The sequence below is a fragment of the Dendrobates tinctorius genome, unplaced genomic scaffold (assembly GCF_039654945.1).
Source record: "Dendrobates tinctorius isolate UK_male_01 unplaced genomic scaffold, ASM3965494v1 ptg000051l, whole genome shotgun sequence".
NCBI lineage: Eukaryota > Metazoa > Chordata > Amphibia > Anura > Dendrobatidae > Dendrobates > Dendrobates tinctorius.
This window is the reverse complement of record NW_027361719.1, coordinates 19,111,880-19,127,652: the sequence shown is the minus strand read 5'-3', so window position 1 is coordinate 19,127,652 and position 15,773 is coordinate 19,111,880. Positions and strand designations below refer to the sequence as shown.

General features: G+C 43.8%; 1 protein-coding gene across 1 annotated transcript; it reads left to right on the top strand.

Moving 5' to 3' along the window:
* The first annotated feature begins 330 nt into the window (after positions 1–330).
* On the top strand, positions 331–11,756 carry LOC141091317 (uncharacterized). Its single transcript, XM_073576839.1, has 2 exons — positions 331–2,470; positions 10,671–11,756. The coding sequence occupies exon 1, from the start codon at positions 343–345 to the stop codon at positions 1,375–1,377; it is 1,035 nt and encodes a 344-aa protein (XP_073432940.1). The 5' UTR covers positions 331–342; the 3' UTR covers positions 1,378–2,470; positions 10,671–11,756.
* The last annotated feature ends 4,017 nt before the right edge of the window (positions 11,757–15,773 follow it).

Below are 15,773 nucleotides of genomic sequence, written 5' to 3'. Positions count from 1 at the left end.
GATCATGCTGAACCTGCGCCACCACTGAAGGAAGGAGAAGAATGTTGGTACCTTCCATCCTTTGGTGTCTATCACCCTCGCAAGCCTAACCAGATCAGAGTGGTGTTTGACTCCAGTGCTCAGTATGAAGGCCTCTCTCTCAACAACCTGCTACTAACTGGACCCAACCTGAACAACAGCCTCCTTGGAGTATTGATCCGCTTCAGACAAGAACCTGTTGCTATAATGGCCGACATCCAGCAGATGTTTCATTGCTTCATCATGAAGGAAGACAGCAGAAACTATCTTAGGTTCCTATGGCACAAAGACAACAATGTCAACAATCAAGTCATAGACTACCGGATGAAGGTCCATGTCTTCGGCAACAGTCCTTCACCTGCTGTGGCGATCTACGGACTGAGACGGACAGTCCAGGAAAGTGAGAGAGAGTACGGATCCGATCCTCGCCAATTTGTAGAGAAGAACTTCTACGTAGATGACGGCCTCAAGTCCTTGCCCACAAGTGAAGAGGCAATTGACCTACTCTCCAGGACACAGGAAATGCTATCCACGTCAAACCTCAGACTCCACAAGATCATCTCTAACAGTCAAGAAGTAATGAGCACGTTTCCATCTGAGGACCATGCCATGAACCTAAAGGACCTCAACCTAGTTTCTGATGTTCCTCCCACACAGCGCAGCCATGGTCTACGGTGGGATATCAAACAGGACACATTCACCATCCAAGTGTCGCCCTGTGACAAACCCTTTACCAAACGAGGAGTCCTATCCGTCATAAACAGCATCTACGATCCTCTCGGGTTTGTAGCATCCATCACTATTCAAGGCAAGATACTGTTAAGACAGCTCACTGCCGAGAACACTGATTGGGACGCCCCGCTTCTGACTCAGAAACAGCAAAGGTGGGAGACATGGAAGAAGTCCTTGAAGTTCTTAGAGCAACTCCAAGTCCCACGTTGTTATTCTCCAATGATTCTTACCCCAGCAACACTTCTTACACAGAAGATTGGAGCTGCTACAGTTCCTCTCAGGAATTTCGATAACAAGGACATTTACAAACGTCAGTGGAAGCAAGTACAACACATAGCCAACGTGTTTTGGCACCGTTGGAAGACCGAATACTTGCACCTGCTTCAAAACCGTCACAAATGGCAGACACCCAGTCCCAATCTCCAAGAAGGAGACCTTGTTCTCTTAAAAGACAAAGAGGCTCATCGTAACGACTGGCCAATGGGTCTTATCACCAAGGTCATGCCCAGCGAGGACGGAAAGACTCGTAAGACAGAAGTTAAGGTGACAAAAGGGGGCTCTACCCAAACCTTCCTCTGTCCGGTCACCGATCTCGTGCTGCTACTGCCAAAGGAGGACGTCACATGAACTGAACATTGCTCCTGGACGTTGCTCACGGCGGGGAGCATTCCTCCTCATTCCCCAGTTTTTTATTGAACATTGACATTTTCCATTGGATTGCTGGGTTGGTGGAAGAGTTGGCATGTTTCCGGCTTCCCCAATCCGAAGATGGGTTTATAGTCTTGGACTTATCTTCCGGTGTGATCTACGGGTCAACAACAACGAGTTGGACTTTAAAAATGTTTGATGTTTATTACTGCATACATGTTTTTCTCTTTTCTCTTGTTTTTCAGGTTCGAACGACTTCGAAGAATTACGGACATCGTGAAATCCAAGGATTTCAGACGGGGAGTGTCATGTCCCACGACTTGGGAAATCATTTAATATTTGCATTGTTTGTGTTGCATCTCTGTTGCTAGGCAGAAGTTTGCCTTTCCCTGTATTTTGTTCCAACTCTCTCCCTGTAGTCCTGTGATGCATGTTTGTTCCCTCCTTCATTCTCCATTTTGTGATCGTCCCTCCATCTGTATGCATCCTGTTACATGTCTTCTGAAGAATATTCCTTTTTACCTGCTGCTTTCATCATAATACAAGAATTTCAGTTAAAGCATCCCTCTTTTCCTGGAGTCTTCTTACATGAAATGGTGGCTGAGTTAAGCTGTCTGATTAATCGGTATGAACGTGAGTACAGGTCGATACGGAAGGGGCCCAGAAAGAGAGGTCTATCCAGGCACCATACGTTCTACATATCCATGAGTCAGAATACTGATGATTACAGATCTGGTTGTATTTTCTCATGGCAAATGGGTCAGCAAAATACTCCATACCCTAAGAGAGATCGACCTTTGCCAATGCGTAGAAGGAGGAGACCACCAGTTAAGGATCAAAGATTTGGGTTTACTACTGTTGAGTCTGATTCAACGGATGACTCTAATATGGGTGCAGCATCTTCATCTTCTATTTTTTTAGGAAAAGACAAGATGGACAATATGACAAGAAAAGGAGGACCCGTCAAGGAGGTAGAAAGCACAGGAGAAAGAGGAATGTCATGCAAAGCAACAATGCGAAGGAGGAATATGGAGGTGAAAAAGAGAACCCAGTAACACAGAGAGACTTGGTGGTAAATATCTCGTCGTGTGTGTTATCTGAAGTGGACTATGAAGTATTGTCCAAGGGACTGTTGTTTTGTCCCACAAATTCCCCTGATTTGTTTGAAATCGAGTGTGATTTGTTCTCTTTTTTTAGGAGGCTACGATTGGCATCCTTTTTCTCTGATAAGGAAGAAAAATCATGTGCAATTAGTGATGATGATAAGTCTATTGGTTTTACGCTCCAGGGTGTTGGATTATACAGTAAGAGTAATTTTCAACCACCTGTTAGGAATAACTTTGCTGAATCATATATTCAGTTGGTCGAGAGAGATATTGCACAATTGAAGGGAGAGTTTCGGGGTCAACATAGGGGGAATCTTACATACTCTGAAAAACAGGCATTGGATAATCTTTCAAAAAATACTGCTATTACGATAAAAGCTGCAGATAAAGGTGGTGCGGTAGTTGCTATGGATACAGACAAATATAAGATGGAGATTCTTGGCCAACTTTCCGATACTGCAGTTTATGTTAGATTGACTGGTGACCCCACCCCCCGTTTCTTGAGTGAATTGCGGCTCTTGGTAGATGAGTCCTTGCTCAATGGACTCATTGATCAGAAGCTATCTGAATATTTGGTGGTGGATGCTCCCCAGACACCAATATTATACACGTTACCGAAAATACATAAAAGTTTGGAGAATCCACCTGGGCGTCCCATAGTATCTGGGAGGGGGTCATTATGTAGTAAGGTTTCGATTTTTCTTGACAAAATATTGCAATGTTTTGCTACCTCAGCACGGTCTTATATTGTAGACACGAATGATTTTTTGCAGAAAATTAGTGACGTTAAAGTTACTCCTCATATGATGCTTGCATCCTTTGATGTGGTTTCTCTATATACGTCCATTGAGCATGATAGGGGTTTGGAGGCCGTCGATGTGGTGCTGACAGGCTGGGACATGGCACCAGAGTGTGCACAACTGGTCCTAGCACTGTTAGGTTTCATCCTCAGGAGGAATTTTTTTTCTCTTTAGGGATGATTATTACCTACAGTTGCGAGGTACCGCCATGGGGTCCAATGTGGCCCCAACCTATGCTAACATCTATATGGTGGTATTCAAGGACCGGTATGTGTACAATTCCACCTACTGGTGCCATGTCCGGGCCTGGTGGCGCTACATTGACGATATCTTCTGTATCTGGGATGGTAGTCTGGAGGATCTTCTTGATTTTCAAAATGAATTGAACAATGTATTCTCTGAGCTGAAGTTTACATTGACCCACTCTTATGATCAGGTCCAATTTTTGGACACGCTGGTCTATAAGAAAGATGAGTCTCTGTATACCGATCTTTTTGTAAAAGAGACAGATAGGAATAGTCTTTTGGTGTATGATAGTAATCACCCAAGACGGATGGTGGAGTCACATCCATGGAGTCAGATGTTACATGTACGGAGGATTGTCAAAGAGGATGATAAGTTAGATCTAAGACTGGACCAGATGTGTACAAAATTTGTCAATAGGGGTTACCCGATGGATCGAGTTAATTCTTATAGAGTTAAGGCTTAAAATATATCGGTGGAGGATTCTAGCCGCAAGCAAATTAAAGGGCCTATGAGACGTGTTCTGTTATGAATGAGTCACCGTAGTAGGCAAAAACAGAAATGCTAGCTAAGTCCAGAAAACCAGAGAAGTTGGCAGCTATCAGATTGCAGACCCCTGAACCTATCAACACAATTAGCAGTAGCCGTGGGGGGTTCCTACGATGCCCTAGACCCCTCGATCACAGCCGGTGGACTATATAGCCTAAAGACAGAAAGGGAAATCTTAACTGCCCCAGAGCAGACCCCAAAGCAAAAGGCAGCCCCCAACATATAATGACGGTGAAGCAAGAAGAAAGAACACTAACGCAGACAGAAAGATAGACTGAGCAAAGACGGGCCCAAGCTAACTAGATAGGAAAGGACAGGAAGGCTGCTGTCTGCAATCCGTGAAAAACCCTATGAAAATAAGAGCCAACAAACTGACAGTGAAAAAGGCCCTGAAGACGCTAGGCTTCAAAAAGCTATGTCAGTACTCAGGAATATTCTGAAGACAGAGCAACCGGCAAAAGGAGATTCAGCTCACCCCAGCAGGGAATGGCAGAATCCAGAAAAGCAAGGCAAACAAAAACAAAACACAAATGCTAACAGGCAAAGCAGAAAACTTAGCTTTAGAGGAGCAGGAATCAGACTGGTCTCCTAGAAGTCCACAGAGAAATCACCTGCAGGGCAGAAGGGCGTCGGCAGCCTTATATGCAGTCCGTGACTCCACTCAGCCAGTCATCATCATCAGGCTCAGGTGCCTGATAATCAGGCTCATTACCTTCCTTTACCAGAATAGGGAGTTCACCAGACCTCAGTGACGAAGGGGAAAATGAACTCACAACAGTACCTCCCCCTTGAGGAGGGGTCACCGAACCCTCAACCACGCCACCAGGGCGATCAGGGTGAGCCCGATGAAAGGCACGCACCAATCTTTTGGCATGAATATCAGAGGCAGAGACCAAGGAATTATCCTCCTGACCATTTCCCTTCCACTTAACCAAATACTGGAGTCTCCGTCTAGCCAGATGGGAATCCAGTATTTTCTCTACCTCATATTCCATGTTACCTTCAACCAACACAGGGTCCGGAGGTGCCACCCCAGGAACAACTGGTTCAACAAACCTCTTCAACAAGGACTTATGGAACACATTATGGATCTTAAATGTGACAGGAAGAGCCAAACGAAAAGAGACCGGATTAATAATCTCCAAAATCTTGTAAGGTCCAATAAATCTAGGCTTAAACTTAGGAGAAGCCACCTTCATAGCGATATTTTTTGATGACAGCCAAACCATATCACCAATCTTAAACTGGGGACCAATGGTCCTATGTCGATTGGAAAACCGCTGGGCCTTTTCCTGGGAGAGAGATAACTTATCCACCACTTGGTCCCAGATCTGGTGCATTCTCTCCACCACAGTGTCAACACCTGGGCAGGCAGAAGGCTCCACCTGCCCTGAGGAAAATTGAGGCTGAAACCCAAAGTTACAAAAAAAGGTGACGTCAAAGTGGCAGAACTAGCTCTATTATTTAAAGCAAATTCGGCCAAGGGCAAAAATTAAACCCAATCATCCTGATCAGCGGAAATAAAACATCTCAAATACGACTCCAAGGTCTGGTTTGTTCTCTCTGTCTGCCCATTGGTCTGAGGGTGAAAAGCAGAGGAGAAGGACAACTGAATTCCCAGGTGGAACAGAAAGTCTTCCAAAATCTAGACACAAACTGAACTCCTCTGTCAGATACAATGTTCTCAGGAATCCCGTGCAAGCGAACCACCTGTTGCAAAAACAGGGGCACCAACTCAGAGGAAGATGGCAACTTAGGGAGTGGTACAAGATGAACCATCTTAGAGAACCTATCACAAATCACCCAAATAACAGTCATTCTTTGAGAGACCAGCATATCAGAGATGAAATCCATAGAAATATGGGTCCATGGCCTCCTGGGGACCGGCAAAGGCATCAACAACCCACTAGAGTGAGAACAAGATTTAGACCGGGAGCAAGTCCCACAGGACTGCACAAAATTCCTGACATCATGAGACAAGGTGGGCCACCAAAAAGAGCGACTCACCAGATCTCTAGTACCAAAAATACCTGGATGACCAGCCAATGCAGAGCAATGAATTTCAGACATCACGCTCTTCTTCCACTGGTCAGGAACATACAACTTTCCACTGGGACAGCGCTCAGGCTTGTCCTCCTGGAACTCTTGCAGAGCAAGTCTCAAATCGGGCGAGATGGCAGAAAGAACTACCCCTTCGCCTAAGATGGCAGCAGGCTTGGTCACCACAGGAGAATCAGCAAAGAAGCTCCTAGAGAGGGCATCTGCCTTGACATTCTTAGTTCCAGGAAGAAAAGAGACCACAAAATCAAAACGTGTAAAAAACAAGGCCCACCTAGCCTGTCTAGGGTTCAAGCGTTTAGCGGACTCTAGGTAAATCAAATTCTTGTGGTCAGTGAGGACCACAACTTGATGTTTAGCTCCCTCCAATCAATGTCTCCACTCCTCAAATGCCCATTTCATGGCCAACAGTTCCCGATTCCCCACATCATAGTCACGTTCAGATGGAGAGAACTTTCGGGAAAAGAAAGCACAGGGATTCATTTTAGATGTTACTGGATCCTTTTGGGACAAAACAGCTCCTGCACCAATCTCAGAAGCATCCACCTCTACCTGGAACGGGAGTGAGACATCAGGTTGCCGCAAAACCGGGGCAGAGGTAAATCTTCGCTTCAGCGCCTGAAAGGAAGCAACAGCCTCCGGAGACCAATTCAACACATCAGCACCCTTCTTAGTCAGATCAGTCAATTGCTTGGCAATACTAGAAAATTTTGCTATAAATTTCCGATAAAAATTAGCAAAACCCAAAAACTTCTGGAGGGCCTTCAAAGAAGTGGGCTGAACCCAATCATAAATGGCCTGTACCTTGGCCGGGTCCATTTCAATAGTTGACGGAGACAAAATAAATCCCAAAAATGAAATCCTCTGTACTCCAAAAAGGCATTTCGATCCTTTGACATACAGGCAATTCTCCCTCAAGATCCGGAACACCGTCCAAACATGTTCCACATGAGAATCCCAATCCTTGGAGAAGATCAAAATATCATCCAGATAGATAATCAAAAATCTACCGACAAAGTCTCGGAAAATATCGTTAATGAAGCACTGGAAGACAGAAGGGGCATTAATGAGCCCAAAAGGCATCACCAGGTACTCAAAATGTCCCTCTGGAGTATTAAACGCCGTCTTCCATTCATCCCCCTGCTTAATGCGGATAAGATTATATGCCCCCCTGAGGTCAAGCTTGGTAAACCAGCAAGCACCTCTAACTCTAGAGAATAGATCCAAAATCAGGGGTAACGGATACTGATATTTAATAGTAATTTTGTTGAGGGCACGATAATCAATACAAGGCCTTAAAGAACCATCCTTTTTGGCCACAAAAAAAAAACCGGCACCTAAGGGTGAAGAGGATGGTCTAATATGACCCTTCTCCAACGCCTCCTTAATATAGGATCGCATAGCCTCGTGCTCGGGTACAGATAAATTGAAGAGCCGACCCTTGGGAAATTTTCACCCCGGGCTCAGTTCAATTGCACAGTCATAACTCCTATGAGGAGGCAAAGATGCAGACTCATTCTCACTAAATACATCATAAAAGTCCGCCAAATAGTCCGGAACATCATGCGACTGAGGAGAGGTGGAAAAAACCGGAGCCTCACTAAAGGCACACCGACAACCCCAACTCACCACAGACACAGATTTCCAATCCAAAACTGGATTATGAATTTGCAACCAGGGAAACCCCAGAACAACGGCATCATGCAGACCATGCAACACCAAAAATCTGCAATTTTCTTGATGGTCTGGGGCGACCCGCATGACCACCTGGGTCCAAAACTGAGGTTTATTTTTCGCCAAAGGGGTAGCATCAATCCCCCTCAAAGGGATAGTCGTCTGCAGAGGTGTCATCGGAAATCCACAACGTTTAGCAAAATCCAAGTCCATTAGGTTTAGCGCTGCTCCTGAATCCACAAAAGCCTTGGCGGAAAATGTGGACAGGGAGCACATCAGAGTAATTGCCAGAAGAAACTTAGGTTGAACACCACCAACAGAAAACGTGTGTGCAAAGCGTTTCTCTCGTTTAGGACAAACAGAAATAATATGCGAGGTATCTCCACAGAAAAAACACAGCTTATTACGCCTTCTGAACTCCTGACATTGCGCCCTAGACAAAACTCTATCACATTGCATAGGTTCAGACGTCTGTTCAACCGGTGGCAACACCTCTCGTGCAATCCTGCGTTCACGTAAACGCCGATCAACCTGAATGGCTAATGACATAGAATCGTCCAGACCAGAGGGAACAGGAAATCCCACCATAGTATATTTTACGGCTTCTGACAAACCCTTCCGAAAGAGAGCAGCCAAGGCATTATCACTCCAGGTAGTAAGGACCGCCCACTTTCGGAACTTTTGACAGTACAACTCTGCAGAATCTCGACCCTGGTTCAATGCCAACAGGGTCTTTTCAGCCTCATCAATAGCATTAGGTTCGTCATACAACAACCCCAAGGCTTGAAAGAATGCGTTCACATTAGTCAGAATAGGATCATCTGGTTTCAAAGAAAACGCCCAATCCTGGGGATCGCCACGCAGCAAAGAGATGACAATTTTAACCTGCTGCGCGGAGCTCCCCGACGAGTCAGGCTTCAAGGCAAAAAATAATTTACAATTATTTTTGAAACTCAAAAATTTAGATCGATCCCCAAAAAATACATCATGTGTAGGGATCTTTGGTTCAACAGCATGCGAACGAGCAAGGTAGGCGGAAATTCCCCGCACTTCCGCAGCGAGCTGCTCCACATGATCAGACAATTGCTTTATCTCCATTGAGAGAAAAAAAAATTCCCCCTACGGCCTCAGAGATATAGAGGAAAGAATATACACATTCTTTTTTTTTTTTTCTTTTTTTTTAAACACAATTCTTTCCTGCTATTGAGTACCCTAGGATCTGCGGTATGGCGGGTGATTCTGTTATGAATGAGTCACCGTAGGAGGCAAAAACAGAAATGCTAGCTAAGTCCAGAAAACCAGAGAAGTTGGCAGCTATCGGATTGCAGACCCCTGAACCTATCAACACAACTAGCAGTAGCCGTGGGGGGTTCCTACGATGCCCTAGACCCCTCGATCACAGTCGGAGGACTATATAGCCTAAAGACAGAAAGGGAAATCTAAACTGCCCCAGAGCAGAGCAGACCCCAAAGCAAAAGGCAGCCCCCAACATATAATGACGGTGAAGCAAGAAGAAAGAACACTAACACAGACAGAAAGATAGACTGAGCAAAGACGGGCCCAAGCTAACTAGATAGGAAAGGACAGGAAGGCTGCTGTCTGCAATCCGTGAAAAACCCTATGAAAATAAGAGCCAACAAACTGACAGTGAAAAAGGCCCTGAAGACGCTAGGCTTCAAAAAGCTATGTCAGTACTCAGGAATATTCTGAAGACAGAGCAACCGGCAAAAGGAGATTCAGCTCACCCCAGCAGGGAATGGCAGAATCCAGAAAAGCAAGGCAAACAAAAACAAAACACAAATGCTAACAGGCAAAGCAGAAAACTTAGCTTTAGAGGAGCAGGAATCAGACTGGTCTCCTAGAAGTCCACAGAGAAATCACCCAAGGCAGAAGGGCGTCGGCAGCCTTATATCCAGTCCGTGACTCCACTCAGCCAGTCATCATCATCAGGCTCAGGTGCCTGATAATCAGGCTCATTATCTACCTTTACCAGAATAGGGAGTTCACCAGACCTCAGTGACGAAGGGGAAAATGAACTCACAACAGTGTTCCTTTTGTCTCAACATATTGCCCAGTTAGTGGCAGGATTGGAGGTATCCTGAACAAACATTGGAGCCTCTTACAAAAGGGTCTGCCTCAGATATCAGAATTTGTGGACAGGCCATTGCTTTCATATAGACGTGGACACAATCTTAAAGATAGATTGGTAAGGTCAGATATTGGTTCATCAAAAGTCAACGTACAAAGGACAATATGTCCTCCTAAGATGGGCAATTTCCCATGTTTGGGATGTGCCTGTTGTGACAATATGTTAAAAGGTGATAGTTTCAATCATCCTCGAACCGGAAAAAAGTTTTCTATTAAAGAGAGGTATACGTGTTCGTCAAGTTTTGTGATTTACTTGATTTTGTGCCCATGTGGGCTTATGTATATAGGAGAGACCACCATGGAGATTAGGGCCCGCATTAGTAAGCATAAGAGTACAATTAGGACTAAACTTGTGGAGTTGCCAATTCCGAAGCATTTTTTAGAGTGTAGACATTCAGTGAACCAGTTACGATTTAGAGTGATAGATGGGGTTCCTGTATTGAGACGTGGGGGTGATAGGGTTAAGATGTTGAAGAAAAAGGAGTTGAGATGGATATCGATTCTTGATACGTTGCAACCAAGGGGTTTGAACTTGGATTACAATCTACATACTTGTGTCACCTAATCCCTCACTTTGTGCCATTATTCTTTGTTGTGGGTATATACTTATCTATGTGGCCTTTATGGTCTTTTTATCAAATGCTTTTTTATTTTCTTTATTTATTTTTCATTTTTTATTTTTCAGTGTTTATAGGTGATACATTTGGATGGAGTGGAGGACACGGGGACTGAACAGTCCTGAATTACGAAGAGGATGTTGTCCTTTGTGAATTTTTGTCGTTATTTCTTGTCTGCCATTCCCCGTGCCCTCTTTTCCTTTTTTCTTTTCCTTTTTTTCTTTTCTGTAATTATCCCAGTTTTGCTTCTTATATAATGTGCAACGTATGCGAATTTCGTAAAGTATGGAATATTATTAAAGTTACTATGGATATGGTTCCTTGATTCCAAATGTCTCTTATATGCTGCGTTGTTTGGGAGCATTTTGGCCTATCTGTGTGGGCTCATTTATTCAAGTGTGGTATTACACTTGTTTTCGTTAATCAGCGCATGCGCGGGCTTGTGAGGGAGTGTGGTATGTGATCGCGTGCTCTGGGCCTCTGTGCGTGCGCGGTCCTCCCCGGTGGGCGGTTTGTGTGGCTGATCCCTTGCATAGCACCGCACATGCGCTGTGCTCTGTGACGGAGACGTCACGTGACCGGGCCTGCGGGGATGGGCGGCGCGCGCGCCGTGATCTGGTGGTGCGCGTCATTAGACTGTGCTCCTGATACAGCCTGGCTCTGGCTGATGTTGTCATATGGGGAGAGGGAACTCTGCCGATATAGGGATTTGTGAGTCCTCATATGATTGGTCCATTGGGGTTGGCGCCACTATTATGTGATTAGGGATTGGCGGTTTATATATGGATATGTATTGCTGCAAGTGATTGGTGCGTTATTTCTATCGATACCTTTGATGCATCACGATCATTGGTGGGCTGATTTGGGGATCGTTGTTTATATATGAAATGCTTTTGCAATATTTCTAATATGAATATGACCATTATTGTTAACGACTAGATAAACTGTGCTATTGAATATATATGTATCTGATGGATGTATTTATATGTATTTTATGTATGGATTTTCTGTCATGGGCGTTACCTAAATGGTGATTGGCTGTGCCACACTATAAAAGGCCACCATTTGTGCTGTTATGTTATACTTGAAAAAGGCCACAATATGGCCGAAACGTTGTATTTTGTACTGGCAGAATAAATTTTTGATACAATTTTTCACCCAGACCGGATGCTGTTCCTCTTCCTTATTTCTGCTGTGCTGGTTGTCATGGTGCTGGATGAGGGAAGTTTATATGTGGGGTCAGAAGGGGTTTACAGGTTGGGTGTAGCAGAGCCTTGTGTGTACAAGGTGTACGGAGCGGAGCCGTGTGTGTATAAGGTGTATGGAGAGGAGCCGTGTGTGTATGGAGCAGAGTCATGTGTGTACGAGGTATACAGAGCGGAGCCATGTGTGTACCAGGTGTACAGAGCAGAGCCATGTGTACAGGATGTACGACGTGGAGCCATGTGTACGAGGTGTACGAAGTGTCGCAGTGTGTGTACAAGGTGTACGGAGCGGAAATGTGTGTGTACGAAGTGTATGGAGTGCAGCTGTGTGTATGCTGTGTCTGGAGCGCAGCCATGTGTACAAGATGTACAGAGCAGAGCCGTGTGTACGAGGTGTACGGAGCAGAGCCGTGTGTGTACAAGCTGTATGGAGTGGAGATGTGTGTGTATGAAGTGTATGGAGCGGAGCCGTGTGTGTACAAGGTGTATGGAGCGCAGCCGTGTGTACAAGATGTACTAAGCGGAGCCATGTGTACGAGGTGTACAGTGCGGAGCCATGTGTACAAGGTGTACAGAGCGGAGCCGTGTGTGTGCAAAGTGTGTGAAGTGGAGCCGTGTGTGTACGAGGTGTATGGACTGGAGATGTGTACAGAGCGGAGCCATCTGTGTACGAGGCATACAAAGCGTAATTGTGTGTGTATGAGGTGTGCGGAGCTGTGCATGTATGAGGTGTATGGTAGGGAGCATTCATACCTCCCAACCAAACTGGATCCAGCAGGACAGTCCCGATCATGAGTCTGCCCCACTGCCCCGGCCGGGAGGTTACTTTTCCAGTGGACACAGGAGTACACAGCGGAGCACTTTAAAACTCGCACGTGACGTTCCAATGGAATTGACGTGCTGAAAGCTGATCGGAAATGAGGTAACTTCAGGAGGAGATTGTGACGGAACCATGGAGGCACTTCAGGGAATGCTTCAGATCCATCACCGTGTCATCCTCCAACAGCGGGATCGCCTTGGAATCGGCCATGTGAGCAGATCCTGCATCAGGAGGCTCAGGTGGGCACTACAATGGGAGCTGGGCTGCTATAGTATCTTTGTAGAATCTTCCTTTTTCTCTCTATGTTCTTTCTTTCACTCTGTTCTTTCTTTCTTTCCCCTCTTTCTTTCTCTCTTGTTTTCTAAATTGTTTAACAATAATTTTGTACTGTATGAAGTTTGAAAGGAATACGGCCCGCCAGCTTAAATTTTTTTTTATGTGTGGCCCATTTACTCTGCCGAGTTTGAAACACCTGGTATACACTGTGGATTCATATTATAGATGTTTTTACTACCTCATCTGAGAGCACCATGATGTAGCTAAAGAAACCATGATTTCAACAATGTGTCAGCTAGCTTAGTGGGTGCAGCAGTTGTGACACAGTCAAAGTTTTTACATGTAGTATGTGCCAGAGCTCAAAAGCTAACCTCATTCACCTGCCTGATTAGTAGATTTCTGTGTACATTGTATATTGACAGAAAGCTGCGTGACTGTTGCGGAGGGCCGAACCAATAGGCTGAAAATAATTCTGTTCAATATTATTTTTGTGAAACATATATTTTTATGTTACTATTAATTTTAATATTGAGCAGAATTTAGTTTTTTGACCCCTTCCCAACATGCGCTGTATATATACTGCTATGCGGGAGCTGCATTCCCACAAAGAGAAGTATATGTACAGTGCGACAATTAGAGTTGAGCGACTTTGGTCGGATCGGGTTTCGTGAAACCCGAATGAAACAAAATAAGTTTCAGATGAAACTCGTCCGACTAGAGCAAAAAAAGTCAGAGTTTCGTCCGACTTTTATTTCCCATTGACTTGCATTGGGGTCGGGTTTCGGACGAAACTCTGACATTGTTTTGCTCTAGTCGGACGAGTTTCATCTGAAACTTATTTTGTTTCATTCGGGTTTCACGAAACCCGATCCGACCAAAGTCGCTCAACTCTAGCGACAATTGCATGGCCTCACACTGAGCACCACTGCGATCACGTTCAGGTGTCACGTGCAGAGCTGACACGCCGCAGCAACTCCCAGGATCGGTGCTAGCACCGATTGCAGGCATTTAACCCATCTGATCCTGCTGTCACTAGTGACAGTGGCATAGAGGAGCATCGCGCAGGGAATCAGTTCCCTGCGTGCTTCCATCTGGACAATGTGATGTGATTTTTTTAGAAATTGTAAAAATATTTAAAAAAAAAACCAAAATAAAGGAAAAATAAATAAGTAATATTTTACCAATAAATACATTTTTTTATGTATATAAAAAAACAATAAAAGTACACACATTTGGTATGGCTGCATCTGTAATGACCCGCTCTATAAAACTGTCCCACTAGTTAACCCCTTCGGTGAACACCGTAAAAAAATTAAAAAAACAAGGCAAAAAACGATGCTTTATCATAAGGCTGGAGTCACACACAACGAATAAAAAATCGGTCCCATTTTAACGGTCCGAAATCGCACAAAGGTATCTTAACCAGTGATGCATTTTTGATGCGATTTTTCTTCATTGATGCGATTTTAATCGCATGTAAGCATCCTTTTGACATCCGTCTGGTGAGATTTTCTCGCTGGATAGCAAAATGGACATATAATGGAGCCCAATGACAGGTTTCCCCACACAAACGAATTAATAGATCTAGACACAATATATATATATATATATATATATATATGTATATATATATATTTTATACATGTCATAGAGACACATTTATACATATATTTGACATTCATACAGTTCATCATAGCAGAATAGCCGCAGAAACATTTGCCGGCTTTTGTATAATTATGCTCCTGCCCGACATGAAATAACACATGGTTTACATATAGTTAACCATTTCATTTCATGTTTTTTTTGTAATGTATATCACTATTAACTAAATGAGTGTTTGTGGGTAAAATTATGGAGTTGTAGGGGTTAATTTAAGGGGTTAATTCGTTGTATTAAATTACGGGGACTCCCTGCAGCCTCAGTGACGTCAGCAGGAGTCCCTGCAATTTAATACAACGAATTAACCCCTTAAATTAACCCCTACAACTCCATAATTTTACCCACAAACACTCATCTAATTAATAGTGATATACATTACAAAAAAAACATGAAATGAAATGGTTAACTATATGTAAACCATGTGTCATTTCATGTGGGGCAGGAGCATAATTATACAAAAGCCGGCAAATGTTTCTGCGGCTATTCTGCTTTGATGAACTGTATGAATGTCAAATATATGTATAAATGTGTCTCTATGACATGTATAAAATATATATATATATATATATATATATATATTGTGTCTAGATATATTCATTTTTTCTTTATTTAACCGGTCTCTGTGATTTTACTGTATTGGAATAAAGAATTGCCGGCTTTTGCTAAAGGACACCGGGTGCGATTTAATCGCAACTCACACATCGGGTCCGTTTTTAGTCCCATGTTTTCTCGCCCCCATAGACTTGTATTGTCGAATCCGATCCGAAAATCGGTGACAATCGCAGCATGCTGCGATTGTCTCGGTCAGAGGATCGGATGCGATAAAAAATCGCATGATGGGAGCTTCCCCATAGAATAACATGGGTTCGAATGCAATGCGATTTTTTATCGCATTGCATTCGTCCGTTTTATTCGCCAGTGTGACCCCAGCCTAATACTGCAGAACAAAATATGCAATAAAATGTGATCAAAAAGATGGATGTAAATAAAAATCGTACCGCAAAAAAACAAACCACCAGACAGCTCCATCAGCAGAAATATAAAAAAGTTATAGCTCTCAGATTGAAGCAATGCAAAAATAATCATTTTTTCTTAAAAAAAATGTTTTTATTGTGTAAAAGCGCCAAAACATAAAAAAAGATAGAAATGAGATATTGCTGTAATCATACTGACCTGAAGAATAAAGCTGTCTTACCAATTTTACCACACGCAGAATGGTA

Bases quoted from the DNA above. Each gene is read 5' to 3' on its own strand.
- LOC141091317 (XM_073576839.1), top strand. From the start codon at position 343: ATGAAGGTCCATGTCTTCGGCAACAGTCCTTCACCTGCTGTGGCGATC.